The 26,157-nt window shown below is 37.6% G+C and overlaps 1 protein-coding gene across 3 annotated transcripts; it reads left to right on the forward strand.

Annotated features, from left to right (window-relative positions):
* Positions 1 to 1,142: 1,142 nt before the first annotated feature.
* On the forward strand, positions 1,143 to 24,907 carry LOC131677441 (2,3-bisphosphoglycerate-dependent phosphoglycerate mutase-like). Of its 3 annotated transcripts, none has more exons than XM_058957274.1 (4): positions 1,143 to 1,609; positions 20,944 to 21,167; positions 23,519 to 24,016; positions 24,257 to 24,907. In XM_058957274.1, the coding sequence occupies exons 2-4, from the start codon at positions 21,065 to 21,067 to the stop codon at positions 24,406 to 24,408; spliced, it is 753 nt and encodes a 250-aa protein (XP_058813257.1). In that variant the 5' UTR covers positions 1,143 to 1,609; positions 20,944 to 21,064; the 3' UTR covers positions 24,409 to 24,907. The 3 variants fall into 3 exon arrangements, with proteins under 3 accessions (XP_058813257.1, XP_058813255.1, XP_058813256.1); XM_058957272.1 differs by having other exon boundaries at positions 1,144 to 1,609; positions 24,248 to 24,907; XM_058957273.1 differs by lacking the exon at positions 1,143 to 1,609 and adding an exon at positions 20,724 to 20,872 and having other exon boundaries at positions 24,248 to 24,907.
* The last annotated feature ends 1,250 nt before the right edge of the window (positions 24,908 to 26,157 follow it).

The raw sequence follows: 26,157 nt of genomic DNA on the forward strand, positions 1-26,157 counted from the left end.
GTTAATAATATACATTATTAACTACATTAGTCAAAAGTTGTCATTTGTAGAGATGTTATAGTCAAGTGTATATTCTGCGATGGAGGGTTATTGCAACTAACTAGTGATTTGGGAAAATATGGTTTCGAGTTCTGCTCAAGGGCATCGTTTCTCAGTGTAATTGAGTGGTGACGAAATGTGCACCGGTGGTTCCAAAACATATCCAAATTTGTAAATTACGTATTAGGTACTACCAGAAGAGGTGAATACGACTTTCTTTCTGTTTTCACCGGTGTGGTGTTGTATGTACTATATTATACTATGCTATATTGCTCACAAAGGAGAAAAGTTTGGGTGGAAACGAAATTTTCTCCGCTAAAGAGAAAATTAAGTACACAAATTTCGCGCATGAAGGCCACAAATCTTATAACTAAATTAGTTATAGAATATATCTTGAGCGTTTTTTCAAAAAGACATATCTGCAATGAGTTACTCTCTTTGCTTACTTTCTCTTCTGTTAATAATTCGGTCACTTTAACATTTATCCCTGATTCAACGCTCAAGATATGTGTTTCGATGTTGTGTCATTTGAATTTGACACTAGCTTAGTACCAGGACGGCTCAGGAAAACAAATCGTATCGCCATTTTTGGATCTAACGTCAAACCGGCGCTAGCTTAGTCCAGGCACTAAGTTAGTGTCGGATTCTGATGACACACGAAATCGTTACGCAAATTCCATAACTAGTATAAAAGTGCTTCCGTAAAGAAATTAAAATGATTGATGATATGTGTAATCAAATCGAAAAGTATATTGATGGGAATTCAATCAATTCGTTAAAAATATTTAACGCGTAGTGGTCTTTATCGGAATTTTCAGTTACATAAACTACAACTTGAGTTTAACCAAATTCATATATAATTTTTGTCCGTGTACTAACGCGAGAACTTATCCAGCGAATGAATCGATTTATGAATGAATAAAATCCATAAACGAATAAAAATGTAGAAAGATAAAGGATAGGGCACGATACGATTCTACACCCAAACGGCGCGATTCTTTCACACATACAATCATATACTATATACACATGTCGAACCGATAGTGTTTTTGTTTTTCGTTTGTTTTTGTCAATCGCTGCTTTTGCGGTATATCTTTATTCAATCGCCACAAGACTCCAGCCAGGCAAGCAATCATCGGCATTCGGGTCGCGGTGTAGTTCGCTGTTCGATCGCTTGATAAAAAGTTTAGGAAGGAGTGGGAAGAAGGTATTGATAGTGGTGCGGTGGCTTGTGTTTTCGGTTTTCCTGCACCTATACACAATGTGACAACACGAATCGAGCGGCGGGGTAAAAAAGGAAAAGTCAGATTTTCCCAATCGACCGACTGTCTGTCAGTTTACATTTGCGAATAGATCGAGTTGGGTGTGGAAATTGGAGCACTTGGATGTTGAATTGCTAACAGTTGCAGTGCAGTGAGGTAGTGGATGAGAATATCTTGTGCATTTCAATTACGTGAATGGTGGAAAGGTATCCCGCGTAAGAACTGAGCGTTGCTACGCAGTAGTTTTATTGGTCTGATAGCTTGTTTTGTCTGGCAAGACACATTCCAGAGCGTACAGGAAAAAAATCGTGAGTAGACGAAAAATAATACTACCACTTAATTCATTCATCGAATCTGTACGTATATAGGAAGCGTGCCACGGGGATCGGCGGCAACATTTGAGGTATTTGTGCAATGTATTTAGGATTTTCAAAAGGATTGGTCCATTTTCCATCGTTTGACTCATTCACATTCTTATTCAGTTGCGAATAGTTCTGAAAGCACTTTTTATGAAACCGCAAATAACCTTGCCGTTCAAGTGTGGTTTTTATTGTTTGTGCGGTATGTTAATGTTGATTGGTTTATGCCAGAATTAATAACAATAATTGATTCTCGTGATTTGATTCCAGTAACCAGTTGGAGCCAGATTGTTCACATATTTCTATCGGACATTGTGTTTGTATTTTTAGCAACTGTATCTTTTACTAACGATATATACCCATTTGACCTTCAAAATGATCATCAGGTCATTGGCACAGGTGGTTAAACTCGGTTGTAGATATTGGGTTACCTAACTCTCGGTATAAATTGGGTAAAATCGACCACCCTGTCGTTAATTTGTAATGCGGTAAAATTTAATTTCTTTTACATTTGCTTTCTATAATGTACCTACTAATGGGTATATTGTACAACTTATAAGAAAAGAGCTGCCGTGTCGGCACTCGGCACATCAAAATGCCACAATTTTTCGGCGTTGGAGCTAAAAATGAACAGAGTTACTCAATTTTTGATTCTCGTAACCCAACCCGAGACTGAATACAGAACCCGATCCAAACTCGACTTATTGAATTAAATATATTGAACCGGATCTGAACCCAGTCACTCTATGCCTGTGTTCCTTGGGCTATGGTATGCATTTGTTTTTTGGCCTAGCCGGGTAATTGTTTATTGTAGCCAAGAGAATGAGTCACGCAAATCTTATTAGGAGAAAACATTGTCTGAAAGATCCGATAAAAGACTGAAGTTTAATTAGCTGTGTGTGCTATTTATACGTATACATCCTTTCTTTGCCAGTTACTAATTTTGTGAGTAACGCCGAATTTCCGAGAACTGTAAAACTGATATACAATTATGAACCGTACGTGATCTTCATCTTATCTTGTTCGCAAATATACCTACACCGAAATATGTTACAAATTTGTGCTGTTGTGCATCTTACACATGACGACATAGACAACACTGTCGCTCGCATGATATTGTTTTAACGATAAGGTTCACCACCGCAGACCCCGGTTCACATCCTGGTTAGTCTGGTAATGGTCAGGGATACCAGGTATATTTTGCAAATGTCTTGCCATTTCAAAAAAAAATTAATAAATAAATCGACACAGATCTTTCATTAGGGCCTAAGTCGCAATGTTCTCAAATGGAGAAAAATCAGTTTCAATATTCGGCGATGCTTTTCTAAATGTAGTTTTTATTGTAGGTATAAATTACTTTATGTTATGTTTTTCCGGAAGCATCTTTGGTTAAACCTTATGACAATATAACAAAGAATTTAATTCCTATGTGCTTTTAGTGGGTAGAAACTAAAAAAATGCTTACGCCCAATTTGCATCCCAGTCCTAATTTCGCCCTTCAACAACCACCATTTGCGTACATAATTATCAGAAGGGCGCGGTAAATGGGCTAAACTGTCTCTGTCTTGCTGGGTAGGGCTGGGTAAATGTGCGAGCTTGACAGTATACTTTTTATAATAGGCCTCAGCAAATGGGCGCATAGAAACCCAATGTAAATGAAAGGGCGCGTGCATCTTTTCTTCGAATTTCATGAAAATATCGAAATATTCGAATGTTTATGTGCAACAACTATCGAGTAGACATGATCATAGTAGGTATTGCTTTTCATTTATATAATAGAAAATGTAAGTTTAGTCTTTATATTCCATATGAGAAGAAGAAGCCTAAGTCGAAATCTCGAAGAAAATGCATGTTTCGCCGTTTTGTTTTCTTTAATTATAAATCGAACTAAAAACCATTTTAACTAATTTCCACCTCAATCTTGTAGTATTTTTGTCGCATAATGTCATAATAGCGAAAACGCAGTTTGTTTACATTTGCGATTTAAGCCCTAATGAACGATCTATGTCGAAATGTCTTCATTTGTCTTCAGCGTCCAGGATTCTGAATCGGTTATTGATTTTGAGGTATAATTCTGCCCGAAGACAGTCAGACATCCGAAAAAAATTATCTTCGAAATGAAAAAAAAAAGTTTTTAGTCCACCTAACAGTGTGATGAGACATTTCTTATAACTCTTATCACTCTGTTCTGATATTATATCGATTGAGAATATCTAGAACATTATGTTTCACGATGTTTTTGATAACACACGCAGAGAACTAAAAACTGAAATTGTAGCTCTTAATATCACGCTACCTCTGAAGTGCATGCGTGCGTAGTTCAAACATTACTTCGATATCGACTTTTTCTAAAAGTGACTTCCCAGTAGTATCTTTATTTGAATTATTATCGCTCATCCTAATGCCAAAGAACAAATAAAAAACTCGAAACCCGTTAAAGAAAGTTAGTGCACGCTGCTCTGAAAATCTAACGAAATTGTCTTAGGGCACCAACGGGTCTCATTCCGAACCATTTGCGCGATTTTAAGCGGGTTAAATCTGTAAAGAATTCTAAAAACTAACTTCTATTCCATAATTTTCAATTCAGCAATTCAAGAAACCGTGCTCACCGCAAGCCATGAAAAATAAACTGCGTTGTGGAGCGACGGTCACTACTCCGTTTACTAAAGCTATTAATAATTCTCAAATACTTTTTAATTTTTACAACCTTATCAGGGAAAGGCTTTTGTAATATTGTGTAGGAAAAAGGCTGTATTTTCTCAATCCGCAACATATAAGCCCTTAAGTATACCTACCAATTAATTCAGGAAGCTCGCACGAATGACAATAGGTTCACCAAAATTTTGGAAAAAGTCAATAAAATAACCCCTTGAAAACTACCAAAAAATTGGTGTAGTTCGATGTAATCAGTGTTGAGAAAAAAAAAATCAAAATATCAATGTTCACAAAATAATCTTTTCATAGCCGATTTTTTAATAAAAAGTTCACTGATATAAAATATCGCTAGGGAAAAAATCGTCAGTGAACTTCAAAACTGCCGATGTTTGGGAACATTATTCGGTACAAGCAAATATCGGAAGAAGAAAAGATCGTTTGCGAACTTTTATATCGCTGGAAAGTTCGCCTTATAAAAACATCCTGCACGATATTCGAACAAGAGATTTCCGAGAGATTTTCAAAGGTTCCAAAAATCTGTAGATTAACAGACCACGTTCTATAATATTACGGCGATAGCCCAATGGGATAAAGCGTCAGTCTACTTTATAGTGTCAACGAAGCTTTCTTCAGAAGCCAGCGTGTAAAAAAATAAAACTATCAATCAACAATCATAATGGGAAAGAAAAGGATTTTTTCTACCTAATGATTTTATGCATCGCTAGATCTAAAATATCCATAAACTGTATAGTGCTTGAATGGTATGTTGTTAAAATATATATGAAAAAAAGCAAATTCTGATATGATAACCGTTCTTAACAACCCGTTGTTTGTATGGTCGAGTATGGAAGTTTTATATACAATCATATTTTCGATGTGATGTGCAAAGCATCACTAAAAGCGTGTTTCGCTTCAAAATGTCTCTTTCGCGATATTGCTTTGGGCGAACATTCTTTCAAGAGTTTCACTGTGAGGCAGAAGTTCGCGTGCGAACTTCGATGCTAAGAATCATTGAATATTTGTATCAAGAATGATACATTCGGACGCGATGTTTGATTTCACAGATTTTTGTTTGGAATTGTTCTGGGAAAGATTGATTCGCGCATGAACCTGGAATGAACTGTTATTGATAATGATTTTCCCAGTCATTTTTAGAAAAAGGCGATATCGAAGTAAAGTTTGAACTATGCACGCATGTATTTCAGAGGTAGCGAGACATCAAGAGCTGAAATTTCAGTGCTTAGTTCTCACCCGCGTTGGGAATTTGAGTAAACGTTATTGATAGTATGAGCTTCAAATCCATTCGAAAATTTGCTTTTCGAATTTTTTCACTCAGCACAACATATATAACCCCTTTAGGAAAATTCAGTTTTCCCTACACAATGCATTCATTGAAAAATTTATATATGTTATTAACGGAGCATTAACAATAATTCGTTTGTATTTCTATTTCCGCTTTTCCATTAAATTGGTTTAACCTTTGAGATTTCTTGCACTGATATTGTCCTATGCTAATTTGAGCGATTCTCTGAGACCTGCCACTATCCCATGTAGTATGTGTTATCAAAAACATCACGAAGCATCAAGTTCTAAATGTTCTTAATCGATATAATACCAGAAGAAAGCGATAAGAGTTACAGGTCGGACTCGATTATCCGGGGATTCGATTATCCGGGGATTCGATTATCCGTGATTCGATTATCCGGGGAAAATTATTCGATTATCCGGGTGTTTTGAAAAAAAATCAAATTTCAACTAATATGTCTTATTATAGTGCTAATTCGATCATTGCAGTCAATAGAACGTTTTTTTCGGGCAATTGGGGGGTCTAGGGTTAACCTCCTCTCAAATTTTAACCTACCTCAAAAATAGCTTATATATGAGTTATTCCGTGCAAAGTGACCTAAAAAAACAAAACTTGGAATCGACCATCATGGATTAGAACCAGTTTTGAAGAAATTGTTCATTTAGAGATAATATATAATAACCTAAATTGTTGTGTCGTTTAAACAGCCCCTCAGTCCATGGGAACACTCTCAGGCTAAAGCCTAGGGCTAGGGGGCTAAAGCCCCTCCCGAAATTTTTCAAAAATGAATTTCAAAAACCGGCGATGTTTAACAAAATTTGTTGCTCATTTGGTTTGAACAAATCTTTGAGAAAAAGTTGAAGAAGGCTATTTCTAACCACCAAAGGCAATGGTCATGAAATTCAGTCACTTTATGCTTTTGCTCGAGCCAGTGCGACGCGAACGATAAAAATAGTAACTTTTATATTGTGTGTCTTGCCTAAAGAATAAAACTGTTACTATAATTGTTGCTGTAGTAATCTGTCGAGAAGCAAGAAGTGGTGCTCCAGCCAAATACGGTGATTATAAAATTATTGATGATTCGCTTAGGACCGAGTATTCATAATGTGGAACATTTCCTGAAGGTGTAAATGGAGGTTGGACTTTCGGAAGCGAGTTCTACCATGTCAGGCATTTAGCGCTCAACAAATTAGCCCAGATGAAACCATTCATTTCGAACAACTTAAAACACATGGTTGAAAGTGACAATGCTATAATTAAGATCCTCCTATATATGGACGATGAGAACATCAATGTTCCGCTACAAGATCGGATATCGCTTACTCGCAGATTAATGTCATATTTGGGAGAAATGGAATCCATTCGGAAGGATAATTATTGAGAGCGAGAAGCAAGGAACAAATCAGACATTCGCAAACATAAAGGCAAAATTGACGAATTGACATAAAGTTTTGCAAAAGTTTCACAGGAAACGGATAATTTGCAGTGATTTGAAAACAGACAACTCTAAAAGAAAGCCTCTTTTGAAAATTAGATGTAAGTGCGATGTGTTCTCTTCCATGTGTCGGAAGCAAGTGATGCTGAAATTATTAAGCTCTCCTGTGTTTATAGTTTCTAGTTATTTTGATGGTGATATATTTGCCTAATTTTACGTAAATTAGAAGCATTCAGAATCAGTGCTAAGTAATTTTCTTTCGATCAGTGAACAAGTTCTGAGCAGTTTCGCTCAGTAGATTAAATTCTGGGTAGTTTTCATTAGTAGATTAAATGATTGAAATATATATTTTACATTGTCCAAAAACCCATGAAATCCGAAATAATACCTTCAAATGTTCAAATATAATATTTACTTAATCTAGGTAATCTTCTCAAGTTCCAACGGTTTTGCAAAATTCTGAACGTCAATGAGCTAATGATCTTATTCTTGCATTGTAGTGGAATCAGTAGTTTTTTGCACTCACTTTACATTTTGACTTTTACTATAGTTTCAGGGATCTAGGAAATCAGTCTACGATATTTTTAATTCGTAAGTCCAATGATATGAAAGTATCTAAAAAGAATCTACTTAAATAAATAAATAGATAGTTATTCTCAGTTGCCTGATAATATTGTCGAAGGTAGCGTTTAACCCATTCCCCACGAGAGTCAAATGAAAAAAACATGTGTTTTTCTCAGGATTATAATTACGACATGATCAGTATCATTTAAACAGAAATTTCATAAAGTTGAGTTAACGCATACTTCGGATGAAGTCACAGAACTAGTAATAGTACCCTGATCATGAAAATAGGAGTTGAAGTTCACTTTGTTCGGACATTCTTTGCAACGATAAACTTGGATTTCACACTGATATATTCCTATCCATGGAGACAACCTTGACGTTGGTTTCGTTCTACTGTTTAGCAAATGCGTGTAAAGTTTCGTTAGGCGGGTTTTTGGATATTTTTGTACTCATTCCAATTTAGCGTCTTCTACACCTTGAAAACGTGTAGTCTAGAATGCGTAGCATTTTCAATCAGCCCTAAATACTTTGATCTATTGATGAATCTTGAGAGAAATTTCTAACTTATAAACTAATAATAATCAAATTTAATTCGTCGATGCACTATAGCTTTTCTTGTAACAGACAACATATTTTTAGGGTTTTTAGTGTCTATTGTCTTAGTTATGGAATTGTTTTCACTAAGAACATTTCATAATTACATTCAGTTTACTGTGACTATCTCAAGTCATCAGAATTTATACATTTATGCAATATTTTTCAAGCCCCTCCCGAAACAAAATCCTGGCTACGGGCCTGACACTCTTAACCGTTATGTGTCCGACGCGGTACCCGGATACCTTTTTAGGTTACAAATAATGATATTCCGATGTTTTATCCGTAGCTGGAAATTGAAACTTGACATCTTAGAACTTCACTAAGTCAAGCTTTTGGGGATAATAATGTTTTTGATACAGTAAGAAGGGAGTGAGGAGAGGTTCCTGAATTTTTTACTATGTCACAGGCCGACGTGGATACCCGGATACCCCCAAAACTGAAATGCCAATAACTAAGGTAATTTTCAACCGATTTTGATACTTTTGGGTGTTTTGGATTCAATAACTCATCCACTTTTAGACTTCGTAAAAATGAATCGGGTTATTCCAACCGGTTCCCGGGAATCTGGATGTCCGGAAGCATGTTCCAGTGGTTGGATACTATTTGTGAATTTCAATGGAATACTAGCAATGTGGGTATCAAAATTCTTGGTATAGCATCAATAGGCTGTACCTCGTGGTATTGGAACCATTTGGTGATTCCACCCCGAAACAGACATTCCGGAGCAGGCTTCCGTAGGGCCGTGGATGGCCATTCCATTCCAATTCCATTTTTCAAACTACCATAGGGTCCCGTAACAATAAATAACAGACTTCCGAGACAATTTGAAGAGTTTTGATACTCATTTTGCTAGGGCATTATTTAAATTTACAAATCATACCCTAGTACTGGAACATTACTCCGGAAAATCCGGATTACCAAGAACTAGATTCATTCATTGGGTTCAATGCTACAGAATCCAAAAGTGGACGAGTTCCTGAATCTAAAACATCTAAAAGTGTCAAAATCGGTTAAAGGAAGCCATAGTTATGAGCATTTTAATTTGTGGGTACCCTGGTACCCTCGTTGGCCTGTTATAGGTTTTTTTTTGTTGGACACATAACGGTTAATTTCAACAAATTGTTTAAAAAAATGTTTTTCTTCTGATTATATCACTGGTACTGTTTGCACTAGAATCAATCAGCGAGATATTTTTTTAAGGTTTGTTTAGGGATTCCAAAAAAATGAAAAGTTTTTAATGCCAATATTGCCAAATATGCAACTTTTTAATTTTACACTAAAAGTACATTTTTCTCGTAATACATCGGTTACTGTAGGCCACATAAAACGTCATTATACCTACATTGCTCGGTAGGTTTCTGGCTATCTCTTGGGATAATGATGACATGCTTCTCAGGATTCTGTTTGGGATACTTTTCAAGATTCTGATCGAAGTTTTCTTAGCATCCCAATGGAATCTATTTCAGAACTTCGATTCAATATTTATCCGTATTTCTACGGTTTTTTCTCTAAATTTTTATGCAGAGTTCTAGAGAAAATCTAGAGAGAATCTTTCTCAAGATAGAATTCCGCTGAAGATTATGCTTTATTCCAGACACTGACAGAATCATGGTCCTATTATCATTGGAATCCGGTGTAATGTTCTGATGAATATCCTGCTTTGAGTTCCAGTGGACTTTGACACAAACAATATTGCTCTTCTCCCATTATCCCCTTCAATAAGTGATTTCTGCTCAGAATTCCAATAGAATCTTTAACCCGTTCGTGCCCTTCTGGTTGATGAACAACCATGTTTCTATATGACTATAACTTTTGGTTTACACAACGTCAAGTAAGGCTAATAACTGCGACTAAGATCTTTCATTTGAGCACTAAAAGTTATAAATATTAGCATTAGAACAGAAGTTATTACAATTAATCTGATTGGGTTCCGCTGAAGCAGTGCTGCCAGGAATAGTTTCTGTTAATGGCTAAAATGACATTTTGGAATATTTTCTTAGCCTGGGAATATTATTGAAAACTGCTAAAACTTTCTAATTTAGATTGCCCTCAATTACCTTTTTCATGCAATTGCACTAGATCGGAAGGTAAATATTGAGCAGCTGCAAAAGAAGCACCTATCTTTCTTAAACCAGGTTTTTCGTGTTTCTTGACGCCAACAGTTTTAATGAAAAATAATTTTGGGACCCTATACGCGGTAGAAAAAGTTGGTCAAGAAACGGTTAACGAGATTCTGAAAAGAGACCCGGCCGTTACTGGAGGTGATTTCAATTCTAGGGTAGCTCAAGCAAAGATGGATGATAGGCTTTGTAAAGAGGGCGCCAGCAGTACTTCTCGCTGAGGCGCCCGGGAACCTGGTAGTCCTTCGCTAGTGACAAGAATGAGTGGGACAGTTTGCGAAGACTACACGCGTATAGTTATTACCTGACAATCCAGTATTGGTCAACTAAATGATGCTACAAGGACAAGGACAAGGATCTCTCTGTGGGTGCGAAATACGCACTCTTCTAATTAGAATGACTAGACATGTTAGCTGTGCTATGTGACACTCCACGTAAATTAAACTGGAGCTAAGAAACGGACGACCGCCAGTTTACTTACTGACTTTATTTTTTCTGGTATTCGAGTAATCGAATCAGTTACCTCGGAAAATCTAAGCCCTGGGTAACCGAGTTTGACTTGTATTGCAAAAGACACACCTTATTAAAAAGTTTATCTTAGAATTCTAGTACAAATAGCTATAAACATATCGTTAAGTCGTCACCAATATGAATAATAAATGAAAACCAACTGAAAATACAAATCACACCCTGAAAGTCTGAAAAATCGACTAGGGCCAAAATAGGTACATTTACATTTACCATAATAGGAAAATTTGCCATGGTCATTTTATTTCCAATTTCTCCACGAATGAAGCTTAAATTCATGAAATAACGCAAAAAAAGTTTGATTCGATTATCTGGGTGATTCGATTATCCGGGGTGAGATTTTTTTCAAATCCCCGGATAATCGAGTCCGACCTGTATAGCTAGAAGACAGGGGGGCACATAAATTTTGGGAAGATATGCAAGCAAAGGGGGGGTTGAGATATTAACTTTCAGTTTCCGGCATCGGGAATAAAAGGTAAGAATTACAGATTCGGACGGATGTATCATGTATTGGGACGCCGGGCGGTCTTCCTTGAGCCGGCAGGGGTTCCTCCAGACGATTTCGTAGTACGACTCAGATGCGGATTGTCAACATTTATTTTTTTTAATTTATTTATTCGTAAATCAATTGTAGACTACATTATACAAATATTAATTGCTTATATACTATACTGTATACTATTCCTATGTATGTACTATGATGCCACAAAGAGTTAAAAAACTGTTTTAAACTTGTTCGGGGGCATGGTAAGGTCAATACTTTCACGATGCTCGTTATACACAGCCATCATCTGGTTTAGTGGTCAGAATTTAGCATAATCTGTGATGACCTATCGCGAACAAATTTCTATTGCGTAATTGACGAGTAGGAGCATATAAATTTAATTTTGATAATATGTATGATGAGTCAATACGCTGCATGACGATATCGTTTAGAAACGAGATCATAGCATAGTCCCGAAGTTCTTTCAATGTTCGAATATCTATCAACATACAACGTGCTTCATAAGATGGAAGAGGGAATGCTGTCCATCTTAACTTGCGTAGTGCATATAATAGAAACTGCTTTTGGATTGACTCAATTCTCACTTCGTGTTTTTTATGAATGAATGAAACAATACTACAATATTCTAAAATAGACCGAACATATGCTACGTAAAGAGTTTTAATTGTGTAAGGATTTTGAAACTGATATCCGTAGCGTTTTATAAAATTAAGCATATTACTAGCTCTAAGACCAATTGTGTTGTAATGTTCCACAAATTTTAATTTTTTATCTAAGATAACTCCTAAGTCTCTTATTTTATCGCATTTCTGAACGGTTTGACTACCTAATGTAATTGACACGGAGGCCGTGATTTGTTTTCTGCTAAAAGTTATGAGATTACATTTTTAACATTTGATTCCAGTAAACATTTACAACACCATGTATAAAAGATTTGTGTTTTATTGTGAAAAACATTATAGTCATTATTATTTCCAATTTCTAAAAATAGCTTCATATCATCCGCATATATGAGAATTTTAATGTTTTTTTTTTAAATAAGAGAGATGTCGTTGACATATAAAATGAAAAGAAGAGGTCCTACGTGTGAACCTTGAGGAACTCCCGAAGTAACTTTAATTATATCAAATTTCATCTCATAGAATTTATTATTTGCTGGCGTTCTGTTAAATACGATTTAATCCAATTGAGGAGTCTTATCTCGATTCCCAATTTTTCAAGTTTGAAAATTAACATGGGAATGTCCAGTTTATCGAAAGCTTTGCTGAAATCAGTGTAAAGCGCTTCTATATGATTTCCTTTATCCATGGCATTTAACGAGTAATCAACAAATTCTAAAAGGTTTGTACTAGTTGAACGGCCTTTAAAAAAACCCATGTCGTCGCTGTTGTGCTATCTTATGACAAGCGCCATTTAACACATTTCGAGAAAAACGATTTTTAAAGTTTGATATTGAATATCTTGAAACTAAATAGTATAAACAATCCAAAGAAGACAATTGATGCTTCTATCTATTCTGTATTAATCTCTCTAATATGACGATGATCGGTTGACTATGTTGCGAGTTTTTACTATGAATGTAAACAAAAGTCGCACTCACACGTATCATAGACGTGTATTGGTGACAAAATTTGTATGACGTGTCATAATCGTGCATGGAAAATTTTCCATAGAAAAAAGGCATCAATTTTTAATTTTTGTTTATATCTTTGGCTCCATTTAGTCTATAAACAATCGGTGAAATGCATTTTAAAGGAAATGAGTCAGGGAATCTAGAAAAAATAGTTATTTTTGGTTACAGTGTTGCCAAATATGCTATATTTCCAGTTTAAAACTTAAACTGTGTTTTTCTCACAACTCGTGTATTTTTCTTTTGAAAATTTTTATGCCATTGTGTTCCTCAGACATTTTTACGCATAGAAACATCTAAAGCTTTAATATAATTTGAGAAAATCCATAGATACAGTGATTTGAAGCAAAAAACTGACAATTTCTTATCATGTTTCTCGCTATATCTACGTAACCAAGTAGAATTTCAAAATTCTAAAAACGCCACTTTGTAGAGACATTTCAAACAAGTAATGTTGCATATCTAACTCAGTTTACCCCAAAATGGCGTTTGTCATAAGATAGCACAACAGCGACGATGCTTTGAATTTGTTATTTTATGTTTGACTTGGTTGAAAATGGTTTTATTTATGATGAATTCGAAAAGTTTGGGAAAGCAAGACAGAATGGCAATTCCACGATAATTGCGAATATCAGATTTTTTACCCGATTTATAAATAGGCATTAAAAAATATTTTTTCCAATCTTTTGGGAAAATACCAGATTCTAGTGACTTATTGAACAGCCAGAATAAAGGTGACGTGAGCTCAGTTGCTAAATTCTTTATGAAAGCAGGTGGAATTCCATTGGGTCCTGAGCCTTTAGTGTCATCTAGATCATTGAGACCAGACAAGATATCTTGAACAGTGTTACGAAATTTCAAAATCAGTTACCTATTTCTGCTTGTATTTACCGAAACGATTCAACGCCTTTCTCATTCATTCACTTTCCAACTGACTGAAATTCCATGCAGAATCGAATGCTTGAGTGCAGAGGAAATATAAATTCATTCACCAACCAAAGCATTCATTTGTTATTATGTCGATAAAGGGCGAACACGAAATTATTGCGACACCGAAAATGTCATGCCAATTTTCTTATAATGTTTAAAATCAAACCAAAATTTTAGGGTAGTTTTATACATATATTTACTTCAAAAATCAAAGGAAAAGTTAATCGATGGAGCCTTGAGTGTAAAATTGAACGCATTTTCGCTTGATGCCCTCCATCAAAGTCTTTACAGTGTCATTCGGTACCAGTTTCTCAGTTTTTTTCCCATTTTCTTAACATGTCCTTCTCGTCTTTGACTGTCTTCTTGCTCTTCCGAAGTTCCCGCTTCATCATTGCCCAGTACTGCTCTACCGGGCGCAGCTCCGGACGGTTTTGCGGATTCATGTCCTTTGGAACAAAATGGACAGAATTGGCCTCATACCACTCCAGGACACTTTTAGAATAGTGGCATGATGCCAAATCTGGCCAAAATAGCGGAGCTTCGTCGTGCTGCTTCAAGAACGGCAAAAGGCGCTTCTCGAGGCACTCAGATTTGTAGATGTACTCGCCATTTACTGTGCCTTTTGCCACGAAAGGCTCACTCCTCAGTCCGCAAGAGCAGATAGCCTGCCAAATGAGATATTTGGAGGCGAACTTCGGCATTTTCTTCTTCTTAAATTTGTCGTCTACATAGAACTTGCTCTTGCCGGTGAAAAACTCCAACCCCGGAATTTGCTTAAAATTGGCTTTTATATACGTTTCGTCGTCCATCACACAGCAGCCATATTTTGTCAGCATCTTCTCGTAGAGCTTCCGTGCCCGAGTTTTAGCCGTCGATTGTTGCCGCTCATCGCGGTTTGGGAAGTTCTGCACCTTGTATGTATGTAGTCCAGCTCTCTTCTTTGCATTCTGGACGTAGCTCTGCGACATGCCGATCTTTTTAGCCAAATCACGGCTTGAGATGTTGGGATTTTCTTTAATCATCCGCTTCACCTTTCCCTCCGTCTTTTTGTTCTCCGGTCCCGGTTTTCTTCCAGCTCCGTTGCGGTGGTCCAACGTCAACCGCTCCATGAACCGCTTCAACACTCTGGAGACGGTTGAATGGTGAATGTTCAACATTTTTTCTTAACTGCCGGTGCGACAGGTCAGGAAATTCCAGGTGTTTGGAAAGAATTTGTTCTCTCGACTCGCGTTGGTTCACCTCCATTTTCGTTGAATCGAAAAACACGACTTCGAGTTTGACAGCATGTAAACAATACACATCAATGAGAAAGTGTGCAAAATTTGGTTGATTTTTACTCAATGGTAAAAAGGTATGCCCTGTTGAATGTGTCGCAATAATATCGTGTTCGCCCTTTAGTTTGAAGGCAGAAGTTAGCATCTTCTACATTTTCGAGCATAAGTGAACTGTGTAATCTATATCTGGTGCACTTTTGATCGATAATCCCTCTCAGAGCCGGCATAGAAATAAAATTCACTTTGCTTCTGAAACCGAACGTGTCCGTACCTGAAAGCGCTGCGTCGGGAGAATCGCAGCGGGCATGAATTGAATTTCGTTTTCTTTCAACTTCATGCAGCGATATCAACTTTTTTAAGCTCTGATCTTGAACATTAATGTGACAGACACCAACATCCCAACAACAACATTTTGTGAGCTTTTTGCTTCCGATTTTTCAAATTAATAATTTCCTTGTTGAACCAAACTGGATTTTTGGATGCATGATTTCGTCGTTTTTTCGTGAGTGGAACTTCCTCCTGTATTATTTGCCATAAAATATTATAAAAGATCTCCACTGCACATTCAATGTTCTCTGGATTCTTGAAAAGGGACTGCTTAATTTATATTTAATATTTTCATAATTTGCTTTTCTATAATCGAAGACGTCCTCGAAGTCACAATCAATGGAATTATGATTCTTGTGCACAAAAATAGAGAATTTTATTGCTCTGTGTCAAACGCTTCATTTTTCCATAAGGGAGAATGAGATTCATCAACACAGAAATCTTCATTAATGTTTGTTAATAGCAGATCTAAATAACGATTGTGTTGATTTTTTATATAGTTAATTTGATTGAGTCCTAGCAATGCAATTTTCTCAAACATATATTGTAATGTTTCGTTTTCACTAACGACAGGAAGTAGAATGCTCTCATTTTCAAAGTCAGGAATAAAATCTAAGTTGCGCTGATTAAAATCACCATAAATATGAACCTTAAATTCTGGAGGAAAATTAGAGATTATTTCTTCAGCTGCTTGAAAGAAAATCTCATATGTTGATTTGCAAACTAGATCCGGTGGAAAGTACACTGAGACAAAAATGTGGATTTCATCAGCGATATGTGTTTTAACACATACATGATCAAATTCTTTGAAGTTTGGTGAAACAAAAAGATCGAAGTTAAATATAGATGAAACTGCGATGAGAACTCCTCCCCCTGACATTCTTTGGGTTAGTCGTAAATCACGATCATTGCGTTGCGTTGCGTTGCGTTGCGTTGTGACGATGATTTTGGCGGATTGCACACTGACTTCATCATGTTTGACTGCTGATTATCTAATAAGAGTTGCTTAGGAAGTGGTAAGTAGGAATTCATACCAATCCGACCCATATTAAAACCTCAACAGCATGATAGCCATCATTGCCGGTCGCCCCCATCTCCATCGTTCACGGGGAAGGATAAAGGATAAGGTAGACAGGAAGTGTTGATGCTCCACCTACTTAACGGAAGGACGACGATTCATCAGACTCTTCCATAGGTGTCGCGGAGTTGGTGGTTTGGAAGGGTATCAGGTCTAGGATTCGCTCCAAGCAAACGATGCGACCTGTAAAGCATATTTTATTAGGTAGTTGTTTAGTTAGTCTTCGAGTGCACGATCACTCGAAAAAGAGATGATCTTGTTTAGTTTTTGGTTATTTTTAAACTCTGGGCAGCCGGCTACCGAGAGTATACTATGTTCCCTAAACAAAAACAATTTGAACTCCACACAGCCGATCGTGGGAGTATTGCCTGGAAAAGCTAATCTTATCTGCGTAATGGGCCGGATCACTATTTATTGCAACAGTATTTGGACAGAACTCGCTACTTCTTCTCTACGATATATTTATTGGCTTGAAAACTACCAAGTGACAGCATATTATACTGGCAAAAATAGCGCGAGATGTTATAAATCAAGGAAAGTATTTCTTATTTTCCATATCGGATTGTTTGTGGAATACAAGTATACGAGCGATAATACCGAACACTGAAGGGAAATATAAAGGATTGTTAATCTGATGCACGGGCTTGTTAGCAATAACGGAGCTTTAAATTAGGTTCATAAAAACAGACGCGGCGAATTTTCAATACGTATTGAGCCGTGTTCATAGATACTAGTCAGATTAGTCGTATTGGGGCTAATTTCCGATCAACTATTCATTTTTACGGCAATGTTTTCTCGACTAGATCTGTTCGCACCCTCTCATTCTGTTCGCACCCTCTCATTCTGCGGTCTAAGGACCAAATGTCATCAATAGACTTAGAATCGCGTGGAGGCATGAGATAGGAAACTTGTAAGAATTTTGCTATCCCACCGTTTGACTACCAGAATGGATGGGAGAACAGTAATACTAGCAAATACCGACTACCATAAGAGCGGTGCAAATTTGAACGAGTGACGTAGAGTACTGCACTGAAAAAAGGACCAGGAGTGCGATTTTACGAAGTTTTAGCTTCCGATGGCCCTACATTTTCTGACAAAGTGAAGTTCTTGAATGTTGAGATTTTTATTACTGTTTAGAAAAGCAAAAGTATCATAAAGCTAGTGTCAGGCCTTCATGAGACCTCAAGAAGTCACTTTTGGAGGTATTCGTAAATGTAGATTTGTCGGTAGACGGTTCCAAATATAATAGAAAAATACCTAATTTAACACAACTACAGATCACTTGCAACATAAAAAGCTTTTTGTGAAATTCGACAGCTCCATCTTAGGCCAATTCAATAAATTTCCTGCATGAAAGTTTCCATTTTTTAAAAACGGTTTTTAAGCCAAAGCTTTGGAAGTTAAACCTTGGCGTGGAAGTGCCGGTATATTAATATATTCTGTTACTTAGTGTAGAATTAGATTTCGTCATTTACGGCTAATATACAACCGCCAGAAGAAACTTAAAACGTTGGTACACAATCAAGAAAGGCGAATCAGAAAAGGTATATGTCAGTGATTCACTAAATACAGACTGGAAAGAGGGTAATATGGAAAACCTTAAGGTCCGCCCAGATTAAGTCTTCGGTACGGAACAAAACCTCGGCCTAGGAACTCCTAGCATGTTGTTAGTCGCCTCTTACGACATGGGAGCAGTTCCCAGAGGTTCTATTCTTGGTTGAAATAGTGCAAAAAGATTTCAGCCCGCCGGACACCACACGGCTTTGGGTTAGTCGTAAATCACGATCATCTCTAAAAACATTATAGTCACTACCAAAAACCTCTTCACTTTTTACATTCTCATTCCAACTTGTTTCGGTACCTAGAATTATCGAAAATGAGGAGCCTAATATATTCTCCTCATTCTATTAAAATTTTGGCAGTAAACCAAAATTTCAGTGGCTTTCGAAGAAGTTGGTTGTGATTCGTTATGCGTAAAAATATTATCTAAAACTATTGTACTGTTACCAACTGTGTCATGTTTGTCCTCGTCTACCTCTGAGAAGTGCGTTAAAATTGGCGAAAAAAAACACGAACGTTCACAGGAGCAAGATGAACAATGATGTTGATTGTTACGGTGATTGTTGTTAAGACCATTGTTGTTTCTATTGCAGTTGCTGTTTCTGTTGTTGTTGTTTCTGTAACTGCTGCTTCTGTTTTCATTGTGGTTGTTGTTATTTCTGTTGTAGTTGTTGTTGCTGTTGTAGTTGCTGTTTCTGTTGAAGTTGCTTATTCTGTGATTGTTGTTGTTGTTGCTGTTGTTGTTACTGCTGTTAATGTTGTTGTTTCTGTTTCCGTTGTGGTCGTTATTGTTTATGTTGTGCCTGTTTCTATTGAAGTTGTTGCTGGTATTATTGGACTTGTAGCTGTTGTTTTGTTGTTATTGTTGTTGCTTCTATTTTGGTTGTAGTTGTGATTATTGTTATTGTTGTACTTATTGCGGTTCCTGTTCTTATTGCACTTGCTATCTTTGTTGTTGTTGTAGTTGTTATTGTTATTACTGTTGATATTGCTGTATCTTGTACCCTGTTTTCTTCTCGATTTTTTACTCTTTGCAGCTTTATCTTTCTTTTTTTGTTGTTTAATACGACGCTGTTTACGTAAGTCATATTCTTGCGCGTGTGATGTTGTGCTATACGACCCGTGCTTGTTGGGTCATTCGACAGAGATGTTTTGTGTCGTCTTGGAATCGCATCAAACCATCGTTGGGGTGCGGTAGGCGGAAGAGGGCATTTCTCAGAATGATAAGAAAAGACTGCAATGGGTTGGACATGTAGCGCGAGTGCCGGAAAAGAGACCAGTTAAAGTTGTGTTCAGCAGAGAACTTGGACGAAGTCGTCGACTTCGGGGCAGACTCCGGACACGCTACCTCTATGAAATCCAGGAAGATACATTGAAAAGTGGCGAGAACTGCGTAGTTACGACAATGCATCAAACTCGACTTTTTCAACATAAATTTCTAATAGGTAATAGGTTTTGAAATCTTCACGCGCAAAGATGATTTCAAACAATTTTCTCCTTGATGGAGAAAAATATTTTTTTCCAAAATTTTGCTCCCACTAAAAAGAAATGTTGTATTGTGCATGAAAAAGTTGTTATACCCCTTCTAGGTGAATAATATTTGTGTAAAGCCCAATGAAATCTTTTATAACAAGTTCGACTGATTTAAGGTGTTTTGGAACGGATAGAAATCTAAAATGCTGGTCGATCAGATTGCCTGAATGCTAATGTGACGCTGATCTGCTGCTACTAACATGGCGAAAAAGGCAGACGGTCCCTCCAGTTTCTGATCGGCCAGAACAACAACGATCGAGTTCTTCCGAATGATTCTGTCGATTGAACTCGCAGCTGTGCTTTTCGATTTGTTCGAGAGGTGAGCAAAATTCTTTTGCTGGAAACTCCCTTGTTGAATACCTGATTGGACAAGCTCATTTAGAATGATTAAATCAAGACATGTTAAATAAACGTGCTGAAACTCAAAATTCAATTGTTTAATCAATATTTAAGTAAGAAACTGTAATTATTTGTTCTTTTCGTGGATCTTACAGCAACTCATTCGGAGCTTTGACTTCGTATTCCTGACCTACATTACTGAAGTATATGTTGAGCAAATAGCGCAATCCTATAAGTATTTCCACGTGTTGCGCTTTATCAGCTAAAGAGTTTTATTAAAGTTATATTTAGAGTCGGATTATGTCGGGTTCGAATTGTATAAACAGAAATTTTCACGAATTCAAATATCTAATCGATATTGAAATTCTACACTACTCATCCGACAGTGTTCTGATTTTGCTTGCATAGCAGATAGATAAATTATGCAGTCTATTCCGGCTTAGCTATAGTTCGCGGTGACTCAGCCAAGCTTAATTTATAGTGACGTGTCTTTGCCTTCATCGGAGCGAATATTCCCATCTGTAGGTACTGTTTACCGTGTCGTCTCCAGCGCAGAGCACCCCGATCTGATACGGTCCCGCACTATTTGTTGCACCATACGGCAAATTACCGCTCTCTTCTCTGCGTAGGCCCGCCGCCGTGTAGAATATCTCTATGCAGTCGACTTTAATCAGTTTAATGTGGGTAAACAAGAGCATCGGGCAAACGACGACCGAAGGTTTGTTTTTATAGGCACCCGACTCTGGCAAGAAATTTTCAGTCGCCCGGGGAAGGCTACCGCAGTCACAGCCCAAGTAGTAGTTCTTGATGCTATATTTTCCGTAAAACGTACAGTTTTTGATGAATGATGTTGTTAGAAGTATAGTTTTATTAAAATTATTTTGTGAATCTATCTACAGGTTACCGAACGAGGAATGAGCGACAATAATTAAAAATAGTGGAGTTGAACTCATTTTTGTTCAGAACGTTGTTCAATTAAACCAATCGCGCCACTGCAAGATCTTGCTAGAACAGAATAAAATGGCTAGAAAATATAGTGTCGTGTTCGTGCGCCATGGCGAAAGTGAATGGAACAAGATGAATCTCTTCTGCGGATGGCACGACGTTGGACTTAGCGAAGAAGGTGAGTTTATAGTCAGTAACGATTTTTTAAATGATTTGATAATTTCGGGTTTACTGCAATTTTATACGTTTTGTTAACAGAACTCAGGATAAATAATAGGGTGGGGCAAAATGATCGTTTTTTCAGCACAGCACTTTTTTGATTCCTTTTGGGGTCCCAAACAACTGTGCAAAATTTGGGGTCGATTGGTGTTGACCCGGCGTAGCGCATTGCGTTTGAAATTTGTATGGAGATTAGTATGGGAAAACCTACATTTGTGCATTTTTAATTCTACAGACTACAATTCTTTCTGTAGTAAGACAACAAATAGATAGAAGTTTAGTCCAAGATATGCTGAACAACTTTGCCGAAGGATTTATGGTATTAGAATGTCTTTAAGCCAAGTTATAGCTGTTCAAAGTTCAATACATCGAATTAAATGCCAAAAATCATTTTTATTGCCAACACTGCGGGTGTACCAATGGAATTTCATATAGAATTCCAAAATAACATTATATATTTTAGATTTACCACATTGGTATGTTTGGATGAATTATTCAAAAGCCTTAGCTCAATTTCATGAGCGTAGGTAGTTTAGCAATAGAGCGTAGTGAGGGGTGGGGGGGACTTTAATATGTAGAAATTCGAACTGAAATGTTGTCGAGTTGGAATGTTCAGATGAATTATTTCAAAATTTGTACATTGTCCTACGCATAATAGTAACGATGAAATAAAACATACTGTATCCCTTTGCCTTGACTTTTATCAATAGAAGTTATGTTACAGACTGAATCAACTGATGTTGAGTTGATGTGTCAGAGGATTATATTTCGGTATGACGCATGATTTAATAGCATGCTCATTTCTATGCAGTTCGATCACGAGGCGTGAAGCTAATTTCTGGATTTCAACATGAAATCTACCAAATCCCTACATCAATTTTTGCTTCAGGTGATCGAGCAGCATCGAAATGAGCATCCCATCAAATCATAGTGCGTATTAAACTGAAATATATTCAATGCAATCCTCTGACATATCAACTGGACATCAGTTGATTCAGTCTGTAACGTAACTTCTATTGATAAAAGTCAAAGTAAAAGGATGCAGTATGTTTTATTTCATCGCTACTATTATGCGTAGGACATTGTGTAAATGTTTTGAAATAATTCGTCTGAACATTCCAACTCGACAACATTCCAGTTCGAATTTCTACATATTAAAGTACCCCCCCCCCCCTAACTTCGCCCTATTGCTCAACTACATGCGCTCATGAAATTGAGCTAAGGCTTTTGAATAATTCATCCAACCATACCAATGTGGTAAAACTAAAATATATAATGTTATTTTGGAATGCTATATGAAATACCATTGGTACACCCGCAGTGTTGGCAATAAAACTGATTTTTGGCATTTAATTCGATGTATCGAACTTTGAACAGCTATAACTTGGCTTAGAGACTTTCTAGCACCATGCATCCTTCGGAAAAGTTGTTTAGCATATCCTGGACTACACTTCTATCTAATTGTTGGTATACTGCAGGAAGAATTGTAGTCTGTAAAATTGAAAATGCAAAAAAAGTAGGTTTTCCCATACTAATCTCCATACAAAATTCAAACGCAATGCGCCACGCCGGGTCAACACCAATCGACCCCAAATTTTGCACAGTTGTTTGGGACCCCAAAAGATACCAAAAAAATGCTGTGCTCGGTTGATGTGGCTATGATTACGTTTTTCCATATAACAACGCCCCACCCTAATAAATAATCCGTTATGTGTCCTCGTCACGATGAGTCTGTGATGCCTCTACAGACCAAGCTGTGAAATACGTTCCCGAGATCTGTGCACATGTACAGCATTCTGGGAATGTGCAAAATGCCATGAAAAGGTTTCTACCTGAGGCGTTTCTACCTCTCAAGCCGAGAGCGTTTCATGGTGGCCAGGATGCTGCTTCGAACAATGACCTGTAGAATCTTTTTTGATGCGCGGCTCGAAAAACCCGTTTAACACAGTAATAACGATTTTTAATGAGAACCCCTTTCTTAAGTTGGTGAAGATTCAATACTTCCGTCCACCCTATCTTTTATCGTGAGTGATGGAGATAGGATCGGCCGGCCAAGGTGTCTATCATCAGGAATCAGCTGCCACTGGCTCAAATGCTGTCTATCATACTGTTGAGGTTTTAATATGAGTCGACTTGGTATTAACTCCTATTTATCATTTCCTAAGCAACTCTTATTGGAATCAGCAATGAAACCTGATGAAGCTAGTGTGTAATTCGCTAAAATCATCGTCATAACGCAGCTGTATAAAAGCGATAAAAACCCATAGTGTACAGTAAACCTAACAAAATATTTCTCTCTTCTATTTCCAGGTGAATGGGACGCGCTGGAGATTTCAGCCGCAGCACTGAAACGTGAGAATATGAGCTTCGATGTGGCGTTCACCTCCTGTCTACGCCGCGCCAACCAAACACTGGAAGTCATTCTGAAGGAATTGAATCTCAGCCACATACCGGTGCACAAGCTGTGGCGATTGAACGAGCGCCACTACGGCGCCTTGACCGGTTTCAACAAACGACAGATGGCCGACATATACGGGGAACCGCAGGTGCAACTTTGGCGGCGCAGTTTCAACGTACCGCCACCTCCGATCGAAGCGAACAATCCGTACTTTAGTTCCATTCGGAACAATCCCAACTTTCGGCATATCAACGAGAAGGATTTTCCGCTGACGGAAACACTCGAAACTACTATGCAGCGGGTAGTTCCGGAGTGGTCCGATACGATTATTCCAGAGGTGCGCGCTGGGAAAAAAGTGCTTGTGGTAGCCCACGGTACAAGCTTGCGAGGATTGGTCAAGCATATTCAAGGTATGACGTTTTTTAAGCACATATTATGTTAAATTCTAATGTGGTGTTAATGTTCATCAATTTAACCCAATATTTTCACAAAACAAATGGTGATGGTAATTAATAATCGGTTTTTCTTCTTCTTCCTTTCTTTAACTTGGATACATGTGTGTTGGTAAACGAATCTACGAAAAAACTTCGCGGGCTCCTATAATTTCCACTCAACGTTTATGAACATTACACTAAATCTAGATATTTCAGATGCGGACATTATGAAGTTTAACCTGCCCAATAGTATTCCATTCATCTTCGATTTCGATGAAAACATGAAGATGGTTGGGGGCATTCGATTCCTGGCCAACGAAGATACAGTACTGAAGGCAATGGAGAAAGTGGCTTCGATAGGAAAGTAAGCGCGGAGCTGGCTGTTGCCGTAGGAACTCTACCTCATTTTGAGCGTGAAATGAAAGGTTTTCCAGATTAGACTGTTCGCAGAACTGTACATTTTATTCAACATTATGGCCATAGCATTAGTATCGTTAATATCTTATAGTTGTAAGCACTTGTACTACGAGTTGTAATATGTTTGGAACGTAGAACTAACGCGGTTGGAAATTGTCGTGTACTAGCATACCCATTCAGTGAGTACATACCGCAAAAGAAAGATTAATCCGTATGCTAGTGTTGTTTATTTTATTCAGAGCAGTGTACTATTATTTATATTTACTAGATTTGTTGGATCTTTATCTCAGGTGGTTGATTACACCTATAAACATGAAACATTCAGTAGTACAGCAAACCCAGTTAGCTGCATAAGTTATCTCTGTTTGTAAATGAAATCCGTTCTAAGTGCTGTTTATTTAATTACTAGACAGTAGACTGAGCAAGCACGGATTGAAGGTCTATACTAAACTGTTTTTGTTTTCTTTTTTACGGAATAGAAAGAATGCCGTATTGTTGTCTGAGTATGATCTGATAGTGACTCACATCACGACTAGAGGATAATGGTTGTTGTAGATATTTTTTTCGGAGAACAGTGTATGCTAGAAGAATAGTAAATAATTATGAATCGCTGTACAAGTGGACTATAGAATGTGTATTGGTAAAGAGACGGACAAGACATAATGTTCTATGAATGCTTTGGATGCGGATCAGTCTTAAACACGTGTGGTTATATACGCACGTCACATCGTATCATTTTGAATCGAAGTGTTAGGTGAACGCTGGTCTCACATGCCAATCTTCAGATGTTCGAAACAGGCCCGAATCAGAACGGTACAATATAGAATCCGCTTCAAAGTCTCTTGAAGTTTCGGACCGAAATTGGTAGTAACAAGGTAAATACCTTGTGTTTCTTGGTGAATTTCAACGCCGATCAAATTTGCCTCGGCAGTAGATGCACAGTATAAAGTACGATTCACACGGTACATCAGGCTTCCGTCACCGGTACGAAAAGTCAAGATTAATCACCCACCCCCCTCCCCACCACCCGAAATATTTTGAAGAAATTTGAAAAAATGAATATGTTCAGCATAGTTCAGTGCCTACTATTTTAAATGGAATTCTCAAAGTTTCATTTGCAAAAGTTATCTTATGAGAATATTCCCTTGTAGTGAAAAGTGTCGGCAGACCTCGACACCCAACTGTCGGCTCGTTATGGAGGTTAGGTCAACCGCCGAGGACTACAACGAGTAGATCGCGGCGAAGCAAGGAGCTAAATGGCTCCTGGTATCGTGACAAAACTGTGAGTTCACGAAATGGATATCGGTAGCGAGAGAAATTCCACCACATTCTGTAGACGGCGAACATGGACTGGAAAGTGTGCCAGAAGTAGCCCCATAGCGACCACCAGGCGATTCTCCACCACATCGGCCAGTGGAACCCTGTTGCAGCACAGAGAAGGACGACCGGCAAGCTAAAGTGGAAGACGATGTTGTCCAACAAAAACATCTTTGTTGAGTCACTTCGGCAAACAGCGGAATCAAGTACGTTGATGAGGCTGATGTAACAAGATGGATTGTGACGGCTTGTGCCGTTACAATGCCACGAATACTGGAGCTATGCAGTAGACGGCGTGCAGCTTACTGGTTAAACGAGTAGCTCAGTAGGCTGCTTGTCTTAGAACAAGAAGGCGGGCTCAGAGAGCAAGATCGGAGAGTGAG

This window comes from Topomyia yanbarensis, chromosome 1, assembly GCF_030247195.1.
Source record: "Topomyia yanbarensis strain Yona2022 chromosome 1, ASM3024719v1, whole genome shotgun sequence".
Classification (NCBI taxonomy): domain Eukaryota; kingdom Metazoa; phylum Arthropoda; class Insecta; order Diptera; family Culicidae; genus Topomyia; species Topomyia yanbarensis.